Source organism: Lolium rigidum, chromosome 2 (assembly GCF_022539505.1).
Source record: "Lolium rigidum isolate FL_2022 chromosome 2, APGP_CSIRO_Lrig_0.1, whole genome shotgun sequence".
In the NCBI taxonomy this organism is placed as follows: Eukaryota; Viridiplantae; Streptophyta; class Magnoliopsida; order Poales; family Poaceae; genus Lolium; species Lolium rigidum.
In genome coordinates, this window is record NC_061509.1 from 84,607,459 (window position 1) to 84,622,133 (window position 14,675).

Genomic DNA, 14,675 nt, shown 5'->3' on the forward strand with positions numbered 1-14,675 from the left:
GCAGGTGGCCCCTTATAAAATTCATCGTCTCGCTGACAAGATTCTTGCAGAGGACGACGCGTCGCTGGTGGCCACGGGTTCGTGTTTATACGCAACCAACGCTGAAGGCAAACCTCTCACTATCTCTGCCGTACGTGCTATGCTCTCTGCTGCGCCCAGTGCACACTCCACACCAACTCGCTCGCTACCTCATCGTCGCACAGCCATGGTAGCACCATCCCTCGCGTCGCCCCTGCTCGCCGTCGCCGTCGCCGTGTTCCTCGCATTGTCCGTCGCCGGCCACACGGTACATGGCGCTCCGGAGCCTGCTGCCACCACGGCGGACCGCAACGCGCTGCTGTCCTTCAGGTCGCTCATCATAGGCGACCCCTCACGGGCCCTGGCGTCCTGGACGAACACCACCACCGCCACCAACATCTCGTCCGCGCCACCGCTGTGCCAATGGCGGGGCGTGTCGTGCGGCACGAGGGGGCGCCGCCGCGGCCGCGTCGTCGCGCTGGACCTCCCGGGGCTCGGCCTCCTCGGCACGCTAAGCCCCGCACTAGCGAACCTCACGTACCTCACGCGGCTCCACCTCCCCGGCAACCGGCTCCACGGCGCGCTGCCGCCGGAGTTCGGCCGCCTCCGCGACCTCCGGCACCTCAACCTCAGCAGCAACTCCATCCAGGGACCCCTCCCGCCGCCGCTCTCCGGGTGCAGGCAGCTCAGGTACCTCCTGCTCAACACCAACAAGCTGCACGGCCCCATTCCAGGGGAGCTGCTCCGCTCGCTTCAGAACCTCGAGGCGCTCGACCTCGGCCAGAACAGGCTCACCGGAAGCATCCCCTCCGATATCAGCAGCCTCGCCAACCTGAGACTGTTGGTCCTAGAGTTCAACAACCTGACGGGAGAGATCCCCTGGCAGATCGGCAGGCTTGGCAACCTCGTCGGCCTCGGCCTCGGCTCCAACCAGCTGTCAGGCTCCATCCCAGCCTCGCTCGGGAACCTGTCGGCGTTGACAGCTCTCACCGCCGACTCGAACAGGCTGGCCGGGAGCATTCCATCCTCGTTGCAGCACCTGTCATCTCTCACCACGCTTCATCTGGAACAGAACAGCCTCGGAGGAACCATCCCTTCTTGGCTAGGGAACCTCTCCTCGCTAACATCCTTGGACCTCCAGAGCAATGGCTTTGCAGGGCGCATCCCGGAATCCATAGGAAATCTCCGGTCGCTTAGCATCGTCTCCTTTGCGGAGAACAAGCTCGTCGGACCGGTTCCGGATGCCATCGGGAACCTCCACGCCCTCACCGAGCTTTATCTGGACAACAATCAGCTTGAAGGCCCCCTGCCACTTTCATTATTCAACCTCTCCTCTCTTGAAATGCTCAACGTACAGAGCAACAACCTGACCGGGGGATTTCCGCTTGATCTGGGCGACACGATGACGAATCTGCAGATGTTCCTCGTATCTGATAATCAGTTCCATGGTGTGATCCCGCCGTCCTTGTGCAATGCCTCCATGCTCCAGATGGTTCAGACGGTAAATAACTTCCTGTCGGGAACGATCCCCGGGTGCCTGGGAGCTCGCCAGGAGATGCTGTCTGTGGTGAACTTCGCGGGGAATCAGCTTGAAGCAGCCAACGATGCCGAATGGGCCTTCCTGACCACTCTCACCAACTGCAGCGATATGATATTGTTGGATGTTAGCAACAACAGGCTCCAAGGCGTGCTGCCGAAATCAATCGGTAATTTGTCGACGGAGATGACGTATCTTGCCATTGCATACAACAGTATAGCGGGAACAATACCTGGAACGATAGGGAACTACATCAACATGGATGAACTTGACATGGAGTGTAATCTTCTCCAGGGCACTATTCCAGCATCTCTCGGTAAGCTGGAGAAGTTGAATCGGTTATCTTTGTGGAACAACAGTTTGTCAGGACCCATCCCAGCAGCTATTGGAAATCTTACAAAACTTACAACCCTTTTCCTCGATATTAATGCGCTCGGTGGAGCCATACCTTCTTCTCTCAGCAACTGTCCTTTGGAAGAACTGCATCTTTCTTACAACAATCTCTCTGGTCCAGTACCTAAGGAACTTTTCTTCATCTCAACCTTGTCGAGTGCCATGCACCTTGCGCATAACTCATTGTCTGGGACTTTGCCTTCAGAAGTGTGGAATCTCAGGAATCTAGGTGAGCTCGATATCTCTGATAATATGATTTCAGGGAAGATTCCTACCAGTATAGGAGACTGCCAAGCATTGCAGTATCTCAATATGTCTGTGAACGTCCTTGAGGGGACAATTCCACCATCAATAGGACAGTTACGGGGCCTCTTAGTGCTTGATCTTTCTCAAAATAATTTATCTGGCCGCGTCCCTGGGTTCCTCGGCAGTATGAAAGGTCTCGCTACTCTGAATCTTTCTTTCAATGATTTTGAAGGCGAAGTTCCAGAAGATGGGATATTTCTCAATGCAACTGCAACCTCGGTCACGGGAAACAGTGCTTTGTGTGGTGGGATCCCTCAATTGAATTTGAAAATGTGCTCCAGCTTCACTAAAAGGAAAATATCTTCAAAACTTGTCATGATTATCACAGCAGGAGTCGCAATTATGTTGGTCATACTATTCACATTGTTCATGTTATGGAAAAGGAGTAAGCTAAGAAGAGCAAAGCCACAGATCTCTTTCTCCAATAAGGAACACACCAGAGTTTCTTATGCTGAATTGGCCAGGGCAACCGATGGTTTCACATCAGAGAACCTCATTGGGGTAGGCAGCTTTGGTGCAGTCTACAAGGGAAGAATGGAAATTTCTGGCCAACAAGTTGTGGTTGCAGTGAAGGTACTCAACCTGCAACAAGCTGGTGCATCGCGGAGTTTTGACGCAGAATGTGAGGCTTTGAGATGTATTCGCCATCGGAACCTTGTGAAGGTTATAACAGTGTGCTCCAGCATTGACTCCCGAGGTGGCGACTTCAAGGCTCTTGTCTTTGAGTTTCTGCCAAATGGTAATCTAGATCAGTGGTTATACAAGCGTCTTGAGGAAGATAATGAACCTAAGGTGCTAGATCTCATCAAAAGACTCCAAATTGCCATGGATGTGGCCTCTGCACTCGACTATTTACATCACCACAAGCCATTTCCAATTGTTCACTGTGACCTCAAACCAAGCAATATTATCCTCGACGATGACATGGTTGCTCATGTTGGCGATTTCGGGCTTGCAAGGTTCCTACAAGAAGAGCATAGTGACAAGTTAGACAAGTCAACTAGTCGGAATGCAATAAGAGGAACAATTGGTTATGTTGCTCCAGGTTTGTATAACTCTACTCGACTATTCCCATATATTGCATAGTCGCTGCATGTGCCTTTTACAGTTTATCTCCATCTAAGGATGCTTATTAAGTAAATTATGTTTTTCAAATTCAGAGTATGGAATTGGCAACGAAGCTTCAATATATGGTGACGTCTACAGCTACGGTATACTGCTGCTCGAGATGTTCACTGGAAAAAAACCAACAAGCTCTGTATTTGGAGAAATGCTTAGCCTTTATAAGCACGTACAAATGGCACTGCCAGACCAAGCAGCTAATGTCATTGACCAAGACTTATTAAAAGCAGAAAATAACGGCAAAGAAACTTTTGGGGACTATCACAACAGCAAAGACATGAGAATTAGTCACATCACATCCATTCTGCAGATTGGCATTTCGTGCTCAAAGGAGACACCAAGTGAACGCATTCAAATTGGAGATGCACTTAGAGAGTTGCAGACAATCAGAGATAAGTTCTATATGCATTAATGATCTTCTTGGAAAACAGATAACAAATAGCTACTCCCGCCGATCCATAATAAGTTTCGTGGTATTAGTTCAAAGATCGGAGGGAGTAGATGGTATTGAAGGCATGCTAGTGCATGAGATATATTACAGATGTACTGAAAATCATACATATAAATCTGCCATGTAACTCTGCAATAATATGCAAGGAGCTGAAGAGTTTGCATTAGAGCCATTTTAAGGAGTGATAGAGTTTTCTTTACTCTCTCCGATCCAAATTCATTGTCTCCACTTTGTCTAGATAAAGTGGGGTCAATTAATTTGGATCAGAGGGAGTACTATCAATGAAAAAGCAAATATTTTCAACGAAGGAGCTGGAAGAAAAATTAAAAGTACTTCTTGAAGTTACGTTGTAACTAGCCATGGTAACACTATTAATCCTAGAACTGTAGTCCAAAGAACCCTAGTACCTCTCCACCAATACGGTTGATTAAATTAATGAGTGTACCTTTGGCACAGTGCAAACAACTATTCCTCCACCTAATTAGGATCAGCGGATGATCAACGCCTTCTTCGCCGCCAAAGAGCTTCTGCCATTGAGACCTTCTGCAAACTTGGTGTCCCTATGACAATCAAAGTATACAAAATCTGACTCCGTTATGCTATCCGCAGCAGAAGGCTTATAATCACGAAAATTCAAATATCCAAAGAGTTCTCCAAGTTGACTGGAGTTTGCCCCGGTATGATTCCCAGATGGTGGATGCACTATTTTGCATGAAATAGGCTCACAATAAGTGCAACGTCCTGCATGTGAATAAAAGGATATTAAGATATGCATGAGGCATCCCTAGAAATGATCTCAAGTCTGTTATAATCAATACATTAAAATAAATCAATCCAAAGTTAGATTCCAGGAAGTTCAGAAGACAGAAATGCACTTACCAAGGTATGGACGATCTGGACTGTAATGAGGTAGTGGACAACAAAATGAAGTTTCTGATTCCTTTCTAGATATACTATACACCTTGGTGAACTGCACATTAGATTCAACTTGGCAACCATATCTAATACATGGTCCATTTACCAGATTCACAGATGTGCTAAGTTTGGCCTGAAAGCTCGACACCCACACTTCAGCAAAAAGAGCACACGGGCTGAAGAAACATCATCATAGTATACCAAGAAATTGACATGGTAGAACTTTGAATGCCTGCTGTAGTCTTTCTTCACACCACATATCACATCTAGCCTCGGAACAGGTTCCTACAACAATCAAATTTAAGCTAAGTAAGGCAGGGTTAGGTTGTAATTTGTAGGTTCTATCAAAATAACAATCAAGAGATGGCATGTCATCCTAAAACAAGCACTTCTTTTTCTTACGAACAAAAAAAGCAATTCCAAAACAATTTTTGAACAAGGACTATAAGAAGCAATTCAAAGCTTTTCCTACCTTTTGTCCGAGATTAATTCGGATGAAGAAGAAGCTTAAGAAAACTTTCGTAAGAATAGAAAATTTTCCCCACCCCTCCCCCCTAACAAAAGTCTTTGTCCAAAGCAAGCTATCAAGAGCTGAATTATATAATTACCCAAGGATGCTGATTCGAGTATTGAAGAAGCAATTCTCCCAAGACTCGACCAAGGAACTTCTGCTTCTTGACAAATTCATCCTTCCTAGATGCTAGCATCTTCCGGGCCAGTGTGCATAGCCTAGGATGATCAACTGATGGTGAAATGGAGGAGGTCTGGTCTTCCATTATTTTGTACACTTGTTCCATAACTGCATCAGAAATGATATAGCCTTTTCTCATTGCCTTGTCGGTCAGCAGGGTGTCTTTTAGGGCATTATGGGCCATGGACATGAGAAATGATGCAAGCTCCAAATGCTTGGGGTGTTTTCCAGCTTGGCCTGCACAAACATAAGACTTATAGCACACCTCCTCTGTTGCCATCTGCAACACCACAGATAGGTCGCACTGCTTGTAGCAAAGGTATTCGACGGCCATGTGTTCCGAAAAGCCAGTGGCTGTGGTGACCAAGGCAAAAAGACTTTCGAGGGATCGAACCTCCATGCGAAGCATAGATTCGCTGTCGAGAATGTCCGGCTCAAACCCAGCATCCATCTCCGGAGCCTGAGGGAATACAGTGTCGTACCAGATGGCATTGAGAATTATGTTGGACGCAGGGTCCATGGGGCCATAGCAATGCCCTGCAACCAGGATGCCACGGAGGTGCCTGTGGAGCGCCTTGTGGGGAAGCAGCGATAGAGCCTTGATGTAGAGAGCATGGATTGTGTCGGCGAGGCATGCCTTCAGATACCTTGTGTGATCGCACTCGCGTGCAGTGGTGGAAGGTGCGGTAGTTGGAAGATCACTTCTTCCAATTGCCAATGGTGGTGGTGGAGGACTGCACTTGCACTTGGCAATGGTGGCGGCGGCGGCATCCAGACAGGCAGAGAACTTGTGTTTCAGCTCGTCCGGAGTACGCAAGTCACAGATGCTAGAAACAGGTTCATCGTCACGGCGCGAGATGACGACGTCGGCGACGTGGTTCTCGCCGACGGGACAGAAGAAGTGGGCAGCTGCTCCTGCTCCAAATAACAAGCTCCTGATCTCCGTGTCCGCTGGCTGAGGGCTGCGAAGGAAGGTGACCTGGACGGCAGGGGAGGCCGCGCAGTGCTGCAGCCGGAAGAAATCCATGATGCCGTTGACGTCGCGGACGCTGAGAGGCCGCCCCTTCTCCAGCACGGCGGCGAGGGGCGCGGCGTGGTCTTCATTCAAGGGGACGAGCAGCCTCGCGAGCATCGCCAGGTCGTCGGGCACGGGGTGCTCCGCTCTGGTCGCGGCGACCTTGAGGGCGAACTGGGTCCTGCCGCTGCGGAGGTCGGCTGCGCCGGTGGCATGCGGAGTGAACTGCTGGTGCTCGCCGAGTTGGACGGCGACGGCGAGGTCGGCGCCGGCGAGGCGGAGGTAGCGCCTGGCCTGCCCCTCGGACAGGTACCGGAAGTAGGTCCGCATGAAGGCGATGAGGCCCGTGTTGGACTGCAAAGCTATGAGAAGACATGAAGGCGCTGCGTCGCAAGGTCGCTCCTTCCCCTTGCCCCTGTTCTTCTTGCCGCCGGTGGTAGCGCTGGTGCACATGAGGCGACAGAGGTGATTGAGGGCGTTGAGGATGATGTTGGACACCGGGTCGAGGAGGCCGATGCAGTGGCCGCCGCGGACAACGCAGGCCGAGAGCTCCGGCATGTCGGCGACGGGGAGCCTGCCGAGCGCCTCCTCGTAGAGGTGCATTATGTCCATCCCCATCGGCCCCCCCAGCTCGGCAAGGATGGACGCCTCCGCCTCGGCGCCGGCGTCGTGGAAGCAGGACAGACGCAGCTTGTTCGGGAGCAGCTCCTCGCCGGTGGTGAGAGACATTGAGTTGGAATCCTCGGTCGATCCGCCCATTCTTGGCTGGAGGATGGAGGGTCCGACTGCGCCGGCGGCGCGATGAGGAATTGAGGATTAAGGCGGAGGCCATGAAAAAGGGGATCAAAGCGAGGATTGCGCGATTCGTTGTAATGGCGGCGTTAATCGCTTCTATGGAGGCAGTGAAGGAGGGTTATTTGGGAAATTTTGTCAAAAAGGACCACCTGCCCCACTGAAATATTAAAAAGAACCACCTATGAACGGAATTGCCAAAAGTGCGGCCAGGCGACGCGTGGCACCTGCCGCCGCAGCCAGTGGCGGCAGGGCCTGCCGCCGTCAGCCCTGGCGGCACGTCACCTGCTGGCAGACGGCCGTCAAGGTCGAGCAGGCTGCCGCCCTAGCCGGTGGCGGCACGCCGACGTGGCATGCCTGCCGCCACGACCGGTGGTGGCATGTGCTGCTGCCCCGACAGCCCTCCACAGCGCGCTGACGGCGCTGATTCCCACGTACTTTTTCGAATTATTGTACTGCTTTTTGGCTGATTGCACTGATTGAGGCATGTTCTGCTAAATTTTCCCGCCTAATTCTCTCGCCCGCTCGCTATAAAAGCCGGCGTCGAGTGTGCCTAATTCTCTCGCTCGGCTCGCTGATATTATTTGGTACACAAGTGCTCATACCTTAGCCAGCATGAGTGTGCCTTGCTCGGACCGGGATTTTAGACCGATGAAGGGAAAGAATGCAACTTTGCCGCCGGGGGTTAGAGCAGAGAGGTGTTGGTGCGGCCGCCTTGCGAAGGTGAAGGAAGTGGTGGATTTTTCGGATAAGTTCGGCATGAAATTAAGTAACAGTAAAATGGAACCACCAAGACCTCTTCACAGCGATTTGATGTTCTTGGCCGTCTGATCGGACAATCCGACGGTGCAAACGCCAACTGTCGTTCCCGAACTGACCTTACGTATGTGTTAACTGTGTACATCGCGTAAAAAGGCCGTTCTCGTTCTAGGGCTGCTGCTCCCCGGATTGAATAAGCCCGCAGGATGTTACTTGGGCCCCTAAACGGTGAATTGGGCCTGTAATTTGTCTGTGCCGCGAGATACGACTTGTTTCATCCCAAACAGGCTGGAACGAGTAAGGAAAGAGGGAGCAGCCCGTCCGGGGAGGCGGAGCGACGGCATGAGCAAGGACACGTCGGCGCCGCCACGTTTCTCCGTGCTTAATGCCGCAGAAAGGTCGCCGGGGCTTCCGTTTCCTTGCCTAGCGGTAGTAATGGACGACGGTTTCCGGCTTGGCCCCCGGCCCTTCTCCTCCTTACTTATTTAGAGCAAGTACAATAGAGTCCAGTCAGCTGACTATAAGACATTAAATAATATATTTTAGATGAGTTGGAGGAGAGAGAAGAGGAGAGAGAAGGGAGGTGGGCTACTATGCAATAGCCAGCTCTTGCACGTGCTCCTAGGCACCTTGTGAGAGTGAAAGGTGGCCCATATATTAGTAAAGTAGTACATTCTTATAGCCAACTATTGTACATGTTAACTATATGATGACTACAAATGATATGACATCTTGTTATAGCCAACAGTTGGATATACTATTGGAATTGCTCTTAGGATCTGGGGCCAGCTGCATCAGTTCGTGGGAGAGATGTTGCTGCTGGAGATTGGGCTACGGGAGAATAGAAGATAGGATAAGGAGAGCATGGGCAGATGGAGAAGGCCATGGGGCGTACATGGACCTGGATCAGAGCCTCCGAAACTCTGGGCGGTGCTATGAACCGCGTGACCATGGCCCGTGCAGACCCTCGACCAGATTGGGGAGAAGCACAAGGGCGCCTTCGCCCGGATCGATCTCCTCGATTGCCAGAAGGCAGGTACGTGTAGAAAAAAGATCAAATTAGTCCGCTATTTCGCGCAAAAGAAGAATTGATCCGTCATTGGAGGTTCTTGCAGACTGGGTTTCAGTTGATTGATCATTTCTTGTTTGTTCCTGTTCTTAAGTGGTAGACCATGCGTTTGAACAAGTATAATGGCCAGTCCATGTGGGGCAACACGGTTCATACGCAGCGAGCCATCCAACATCGATGATTAGGCGATGCTACATAGTAAAAGATTAAATTTTCCCTAAAGCGCTCTAAAAAGTGTCCCTACACTGAGCATGACCTTTTCCTCTTCTCTTGTTCTGGTGTATCTTCCTTTTCTTGCTTCGTGCGATGTGCAGAATGTAGAGGCCACAACAACTGCAATAATGTGTGCCACCACCAAACTCTGTTAAGAAGTAAGAAAATTAGCAACATAATTTTGTTATGGTTGTACTTGTTGTCTTCGAGGAAGAATGGCAAGCAGAAGAAGCTAGATGCTACCGGGGAGAGAAATACACACTCTTTGCAACATCCCAACAGCTTAGCAAGATAGAGTAATTTTTTTCAGCACCTTGTCATTCTAGAGTTGATGTACACTTTCTTACCTGTTAATGACTTGTAATGGTGCCGATCAGTCCTGTAGCTTAACTCCTTTGTTTTTATTTAATCCATCCATCTTACTCTTATAATTTCTTGTTTTATTTTCCAAGAGAATTGCAGTTCGTACCATCTTACAGGCCATAGATTTTTCATGTATTCGTACTGTACAATGATAGTTAGAAATATCCCTTTAATTTTGCAAATTTCTTTTACTAGCGTTTGATTAATTTTCCATTTTTTACATTGTATCTTGAATTACAGAGTTTTGAGTATTTCCTGAGTGACAACAGTCAGCACACAGAAATGGCATCAGAAGCTAGACAAGCAATCAGAGAAATCGGGTGAAAACAAGAGAAAAGTTGCATTTATTCCCCTGAGCCTGAAGGTTATGGTTTTCTTTCGTGATTCGTCCGGTATGATTTCCTACTTTTAATAGTTTTAGTACTGAAACTTGCTATTTTATTCCAGGAGAATGTTACAATTGCATCTGATTTTGACATGACCTTTTGAGGCAGTAATAAAATTGCTAATGGCAATGTCATTAAATGTGCACGATGTTCTCTTCTATGCTTTATTAACTTTTTTTTTTACTGTCTGGACATTACTACCTTTGAACAGTTTTGTGACACCTGCCTAGGTATATCCAAGAAGCTGAAGGCGTTGATAGCTTTTCTTGATTAGATTGCCTTATGTTTTTTCTTTACAGTTAAATCATACATGTTCATCTTAGGATTAGCTAGAGGATGAAGTTTATGGGCAATCTGAAGAGTGCCCTCATGAGATAAATTTATGGACTGTCTGAACTACAATGCTCTCAGAATTATTTTTTTGTATCGCTTCGAAAAATAGGAAAACAACATCGCTTCTGGAAACTGTGTATAAACCTTAGTGTAACTTCCTAGCTATGACTTCTCCGGTAATGTTCTGAAATAATATAGGCTAATGTTATGCAGTCATGGTGCTGTTGGCACTAGAATGAAGTGTGCGTTTTCTTTTGAATAAACCGTACTGTTGTATTTCCTTAATGATATAACTTGATGATACAACTTCTTTTCAAATCGCAAGGCCTGTGTCAAAAGCAGGGTCATGTGGCATCAAGGCTTATCATTGGATACCAGTCGTGATCACCCTCCCATGTCTAGCTTGTTTTTCATACTTTAGATTTAAGCAAGTCTTGCATTGCAGCATTGTTTTCAACTGTTCTCATAATTGGAGATTCTTAGTTCTTTCTTAGAGGGGAGTTGCTACTTGCTATTACTAATTCGATATACTATACATCTTCCATATTTTGATTTATACAAGATTCACAAAGTTGGCGGGATTTTGGAGCTTTCCAAAGATTCTCAAGGAACACATAATTGTAGGAACGTTGCTTTGATAAGTTCGAGAATACCCTTTATTTATACTTTCTCCCTGAAGATATACTATTAGCCTGAAACTTGTGCTGTGTGTGGTTAGCTGGTCTTGCTTCAAGGACTTTTCTAGCAGTCCTGGAATCACATTTGAAGCATTTCACAAATGTTACGAAGAAACATTCAGTTCTAAGAGTTGGTATGCCATCATGGTTGGTCTAAAAATGATAGTTTGAAGTGCCCTAGATCTTTGTAATAGAAATTTCTTGTTACTTTTGGTACTAAGGTCTGATTAAATCCTCATTTTACTGGTATTTCCAGCGACTTAATCCAGGACAAGCTTTACTTGCATCGATATTTGGCCAATATAAATATTTCATATTTGCAGGCCTTAAGCCCTTTGGATTTCAATATTATCCTAAATTATTGTGATGTCATGCTAATACAATTTTCCGTCAGCTCATCCATGAATGTCTTAGTACCAACTTATGCAATCCTATGCTTAGAATTACGCAATCCTATACGTAGAACAAAACTCTGAACGAGAAATGTTATCGGAACCTCTTAGTTTTCTCATTTATTCATTTGTTTCGTTCAGATATTCTAAAATATGTTAGTGTTCTTTCGTTAAGATGGACGGGCGCGGCAACGCGCGCTTTAATGTTCTAGTATTTCATGTGCGCATACTACGATCATGATCCACCCGCACATACAAGTTCATCGTCCTCGAGACCTGCGGTATGTTGTAACAGCATGATTAAAAATCATATTTGTATGTCATTAATTTTCATTTATTAATCGTCTTATTTTTGTTGCAGTCTCCGCTGTCCCTTTGCAACTGGTTTCACTGGTGGAGGAAAAACAGAGGCGTGCGTGGGCAAGGTTCCATGAGGATGAGTGTTTCGAAAAGGCTATTGCTAATGATAAAGCAGAAAGAGAGAGACAGATACAAAAATTAAGGGCAGAGCAAGCTCGAAATCGCGAGGTAAATCAGAAGCGGATGGATGATGAGGCTGCACGTAGGTATGCAGAGGAAGAGGTGCGCAGGGAGGCCCGTGAAGCGGAAAGAAAGAGATTAAGAGAAAGGGCTGCTGAGGCGCAAGCAGCAGAAGAACGCGACGACAAGACTGGAAAATGGCCACGCCGGACGCAGGGGCAAATAGAGTGATTTGTTGTAGTAACTACGTATTTTAAATTCTATTTTACTTTCGCGTTGTATCTTAAATTCCGTTGTAGTGATTAGCCGTATTTTAATTTAAGTTATATTTCCAACTTTATTTCGGCAGATGTATTAATAATAAATGTTGGTTTCCCGGAAAAAGTTCGCGCATAAATTTTCCCGCCTAAAGTTCCCGCCTTATTTTTTCCCGCCTAAAGTTCTCGCCTTATTTTTTCCCGCCAAAATTCCGCGCCATGAATTCCCTCCAAGATTTCCCGCCTTTTCTCTGAGCCGCGTGCTATAAAACCCCTCCCCGGGCATTCATTTGTTGTACACAATCGAAGTCGCCAGAAGATGGCTCCTCGGGGAGATCGTAGTTTTACTCGCACGTATGGCTGCTCCTCTTATCTCCTCTCGCTACTTCGGTTATGAGTGCCAATAACATAGAAAATGTCGAAGATCTGGTCACGAATGTGAATCTTCTCGTTGAGGTAGGCAAGCTTTTTTCTAAGCACGCAGGTATGCCCGGCCGAACTCCGGTGGAATTACGACAAGAGCTTCTTAGGTTGCAAGCAAGGTTTGAGAAGAAGAAACCGAAGGATGAGAAGGAACAAGAAGAATTTCTAAGGTATCCATATACATGGGCTTCCTCGACGGAGGATGACGAAGAAGTCTTCACGCCGAGGAGTCTGGCTAAGAGCAATGAATATTTCAAGGGAAAAAGCGCTGCATCCGCTTGCGTTGACTCGGACGATGATTTTATGCCACCGAGTAAGAAGGGAAAGGCTAGTTCATCACCGAAGAGCAAGAAGAAGGGAAAAAATTGAAGCTTATAATGTTACTCGTAGCGTTTATTTTAAGTTGTGGTGTTGGCATTGCCGATGTATCTTCATATTTGTAGTAACTTAATTTTATGTTGAATTTTTTGCATGTTGATGTATCTTATTTTGAAGTACCTGTTGAATTATTATGCAAAATCATTGAAATATGTCTCATACTTAGGTCATACATAGATAGAAATTATAGTTATGTTTTCATATTTATTTCGTCAGATAGTAACCCTTAATTTTATGTTGTATTTTTGCATGTTCATGTATCTTATTTTGAAAAACTGGTTGAATAATTATTCGAAATTATTGAAATATGTCTCATACATAGGTCATACATAGATAGAAATAATAGTAATATGGCAGAGTCGTCAACATATCACCCTTGTCGACGACGGCGTGGTGGTCTCTGCTTAGCACCAGAAGGCGACCAAGGAGCTGGTATACGATGTTGGCGCAAACCTCGACCGTACTGTTCGTTCTCCTCATATGTGTGGGCCTCATAGTTCTGTGGTGGAGTTTGTAATACATGTTGAGATTGTGTCGCCGGAGGAATTAAACTGGCTTGTGTGCTTATAATGTCAGCTCCAAAGAATTCATTAAATATCCCTTGATTCTCAGGTTGACTAGAAGTTCCGGGATAGTATTCTTCCTGCATATACTCAGTACCCTGTGGCGGGGCCATATTATGGCCGAAACCAGCTATCATGTTGGGCCAAGCAGGATCAAAAGATTGCTGCGTAAAAAAAAATAGTTGTAAGTAATAGACATGAATATTTTTATGGGAGAAATTATATATTAAAATTGAAGGAACCTTTGGAGGAGGCATATTGTAGCCGAGTCCAGCTTCCGTCTCTGACCAGTCAGGTTCAAAAGATTGCTGCGGATGGAAAATATTCGTAAATAATAGGCGTAATTTTATGTTGTATGAGTGATTATTTATAAAATATGAACATACGCGAGTGGTGTTGTCGATGTTTGAAGTCTCCCCTTGGGTGTATGAAAATTGTTCCCCGAACGGATTAGTAGAGAAAATATTCTGCTCCTATTTTTAATGCGAAGAGGATAATATTTTTTGTAAAATCTTGTAGAAGAACGTACGTGCATTTATAATTTTAGATGTATCTGATAATACCTGTGTGGCGGCATGGGGCGGAGACATGCGAGCTGATTGTGAGCGGTCAAGTAGAGATGAGTCGACGCGTGCATATGATGGATTCCGCGTAGGAGGTTGGCTCGTACGCGCCATACTGCTCGTACGTGCCATACTGCTCGTACGCGCCATACTGGTCGTACGCGCCATACTGGGTCTAGACGACGGTGCATCTGGCATGTCGTACTCTCGCGTAACAACATCGTCATCTCGAGCACAACCAAATCTTTTAAGCCCGTTCATGGCCGTATTAAAAATACGCCTAATCAGGGACTTTCCTTCAGGAGTATTCACGTTTCGCAGCCGCAAAGCATCCGACGCAGACCGAGCGATCTCCCTATATTCTTGTATCTGAAAATGGAAAATTCAAAGTATGAGAAAATGGTGTGGATATTTATTTCAATTGCAATAAACTCATATTTTTAAAATATTGCAAGTACCGAGGTATCGCAATGGTATGCTGCTGTTCATTCAGTCCCTACAACCAGTGAATCTGTCGTCCTCTCTGGTGGAGGACCGGTGAGCAAAATCCTTGTGCTATTGCGATACCAATGATTGTAG

The 14,675-nt window shown here is 46.7% G+C and overlaps 1 protein-coding gene and 1 long non-coding RNA gene across 2 annotated transcripts; both read left to right on the forward strand.

Moving 5' to 3' along the window:
• Nucleotides 1–205: 205 nt before the first annotated feature.
• LOC124689937 (receptor kinase-like protein Xa21) lies at nucleotides 206–3,788 on the forward strand. Its single transcript, XM_047223387.1, has 2 exons — nucleotides 206–3,299; nucleotides 3,415–3,788. Exons 1-2 carry the CDS (start codon nucleotides 206–208, stop codon nucleotides 3,786–3,788), a joined length of 3,468 nt encoding a protein of 1,155 aa, XP_047079343.1.
• A 5,057-nt stretch (nucleotides 3,789–8,845) lies between these two features.
• On the forward strand, nucleotides 8,846–10,681 carry LOC124686845. Its single transcript, XR_006997966.1, has 2 exons — nucleotides 8,846–9,035; nucleotides 9,885–10,681. It is a non-coding gene; the product is annotated as an uncharacterized LOC124686845 (long non-coding RNA).
• Nucleotides 10,682–14,675: the final 3,994 nt, after the last annotated feature.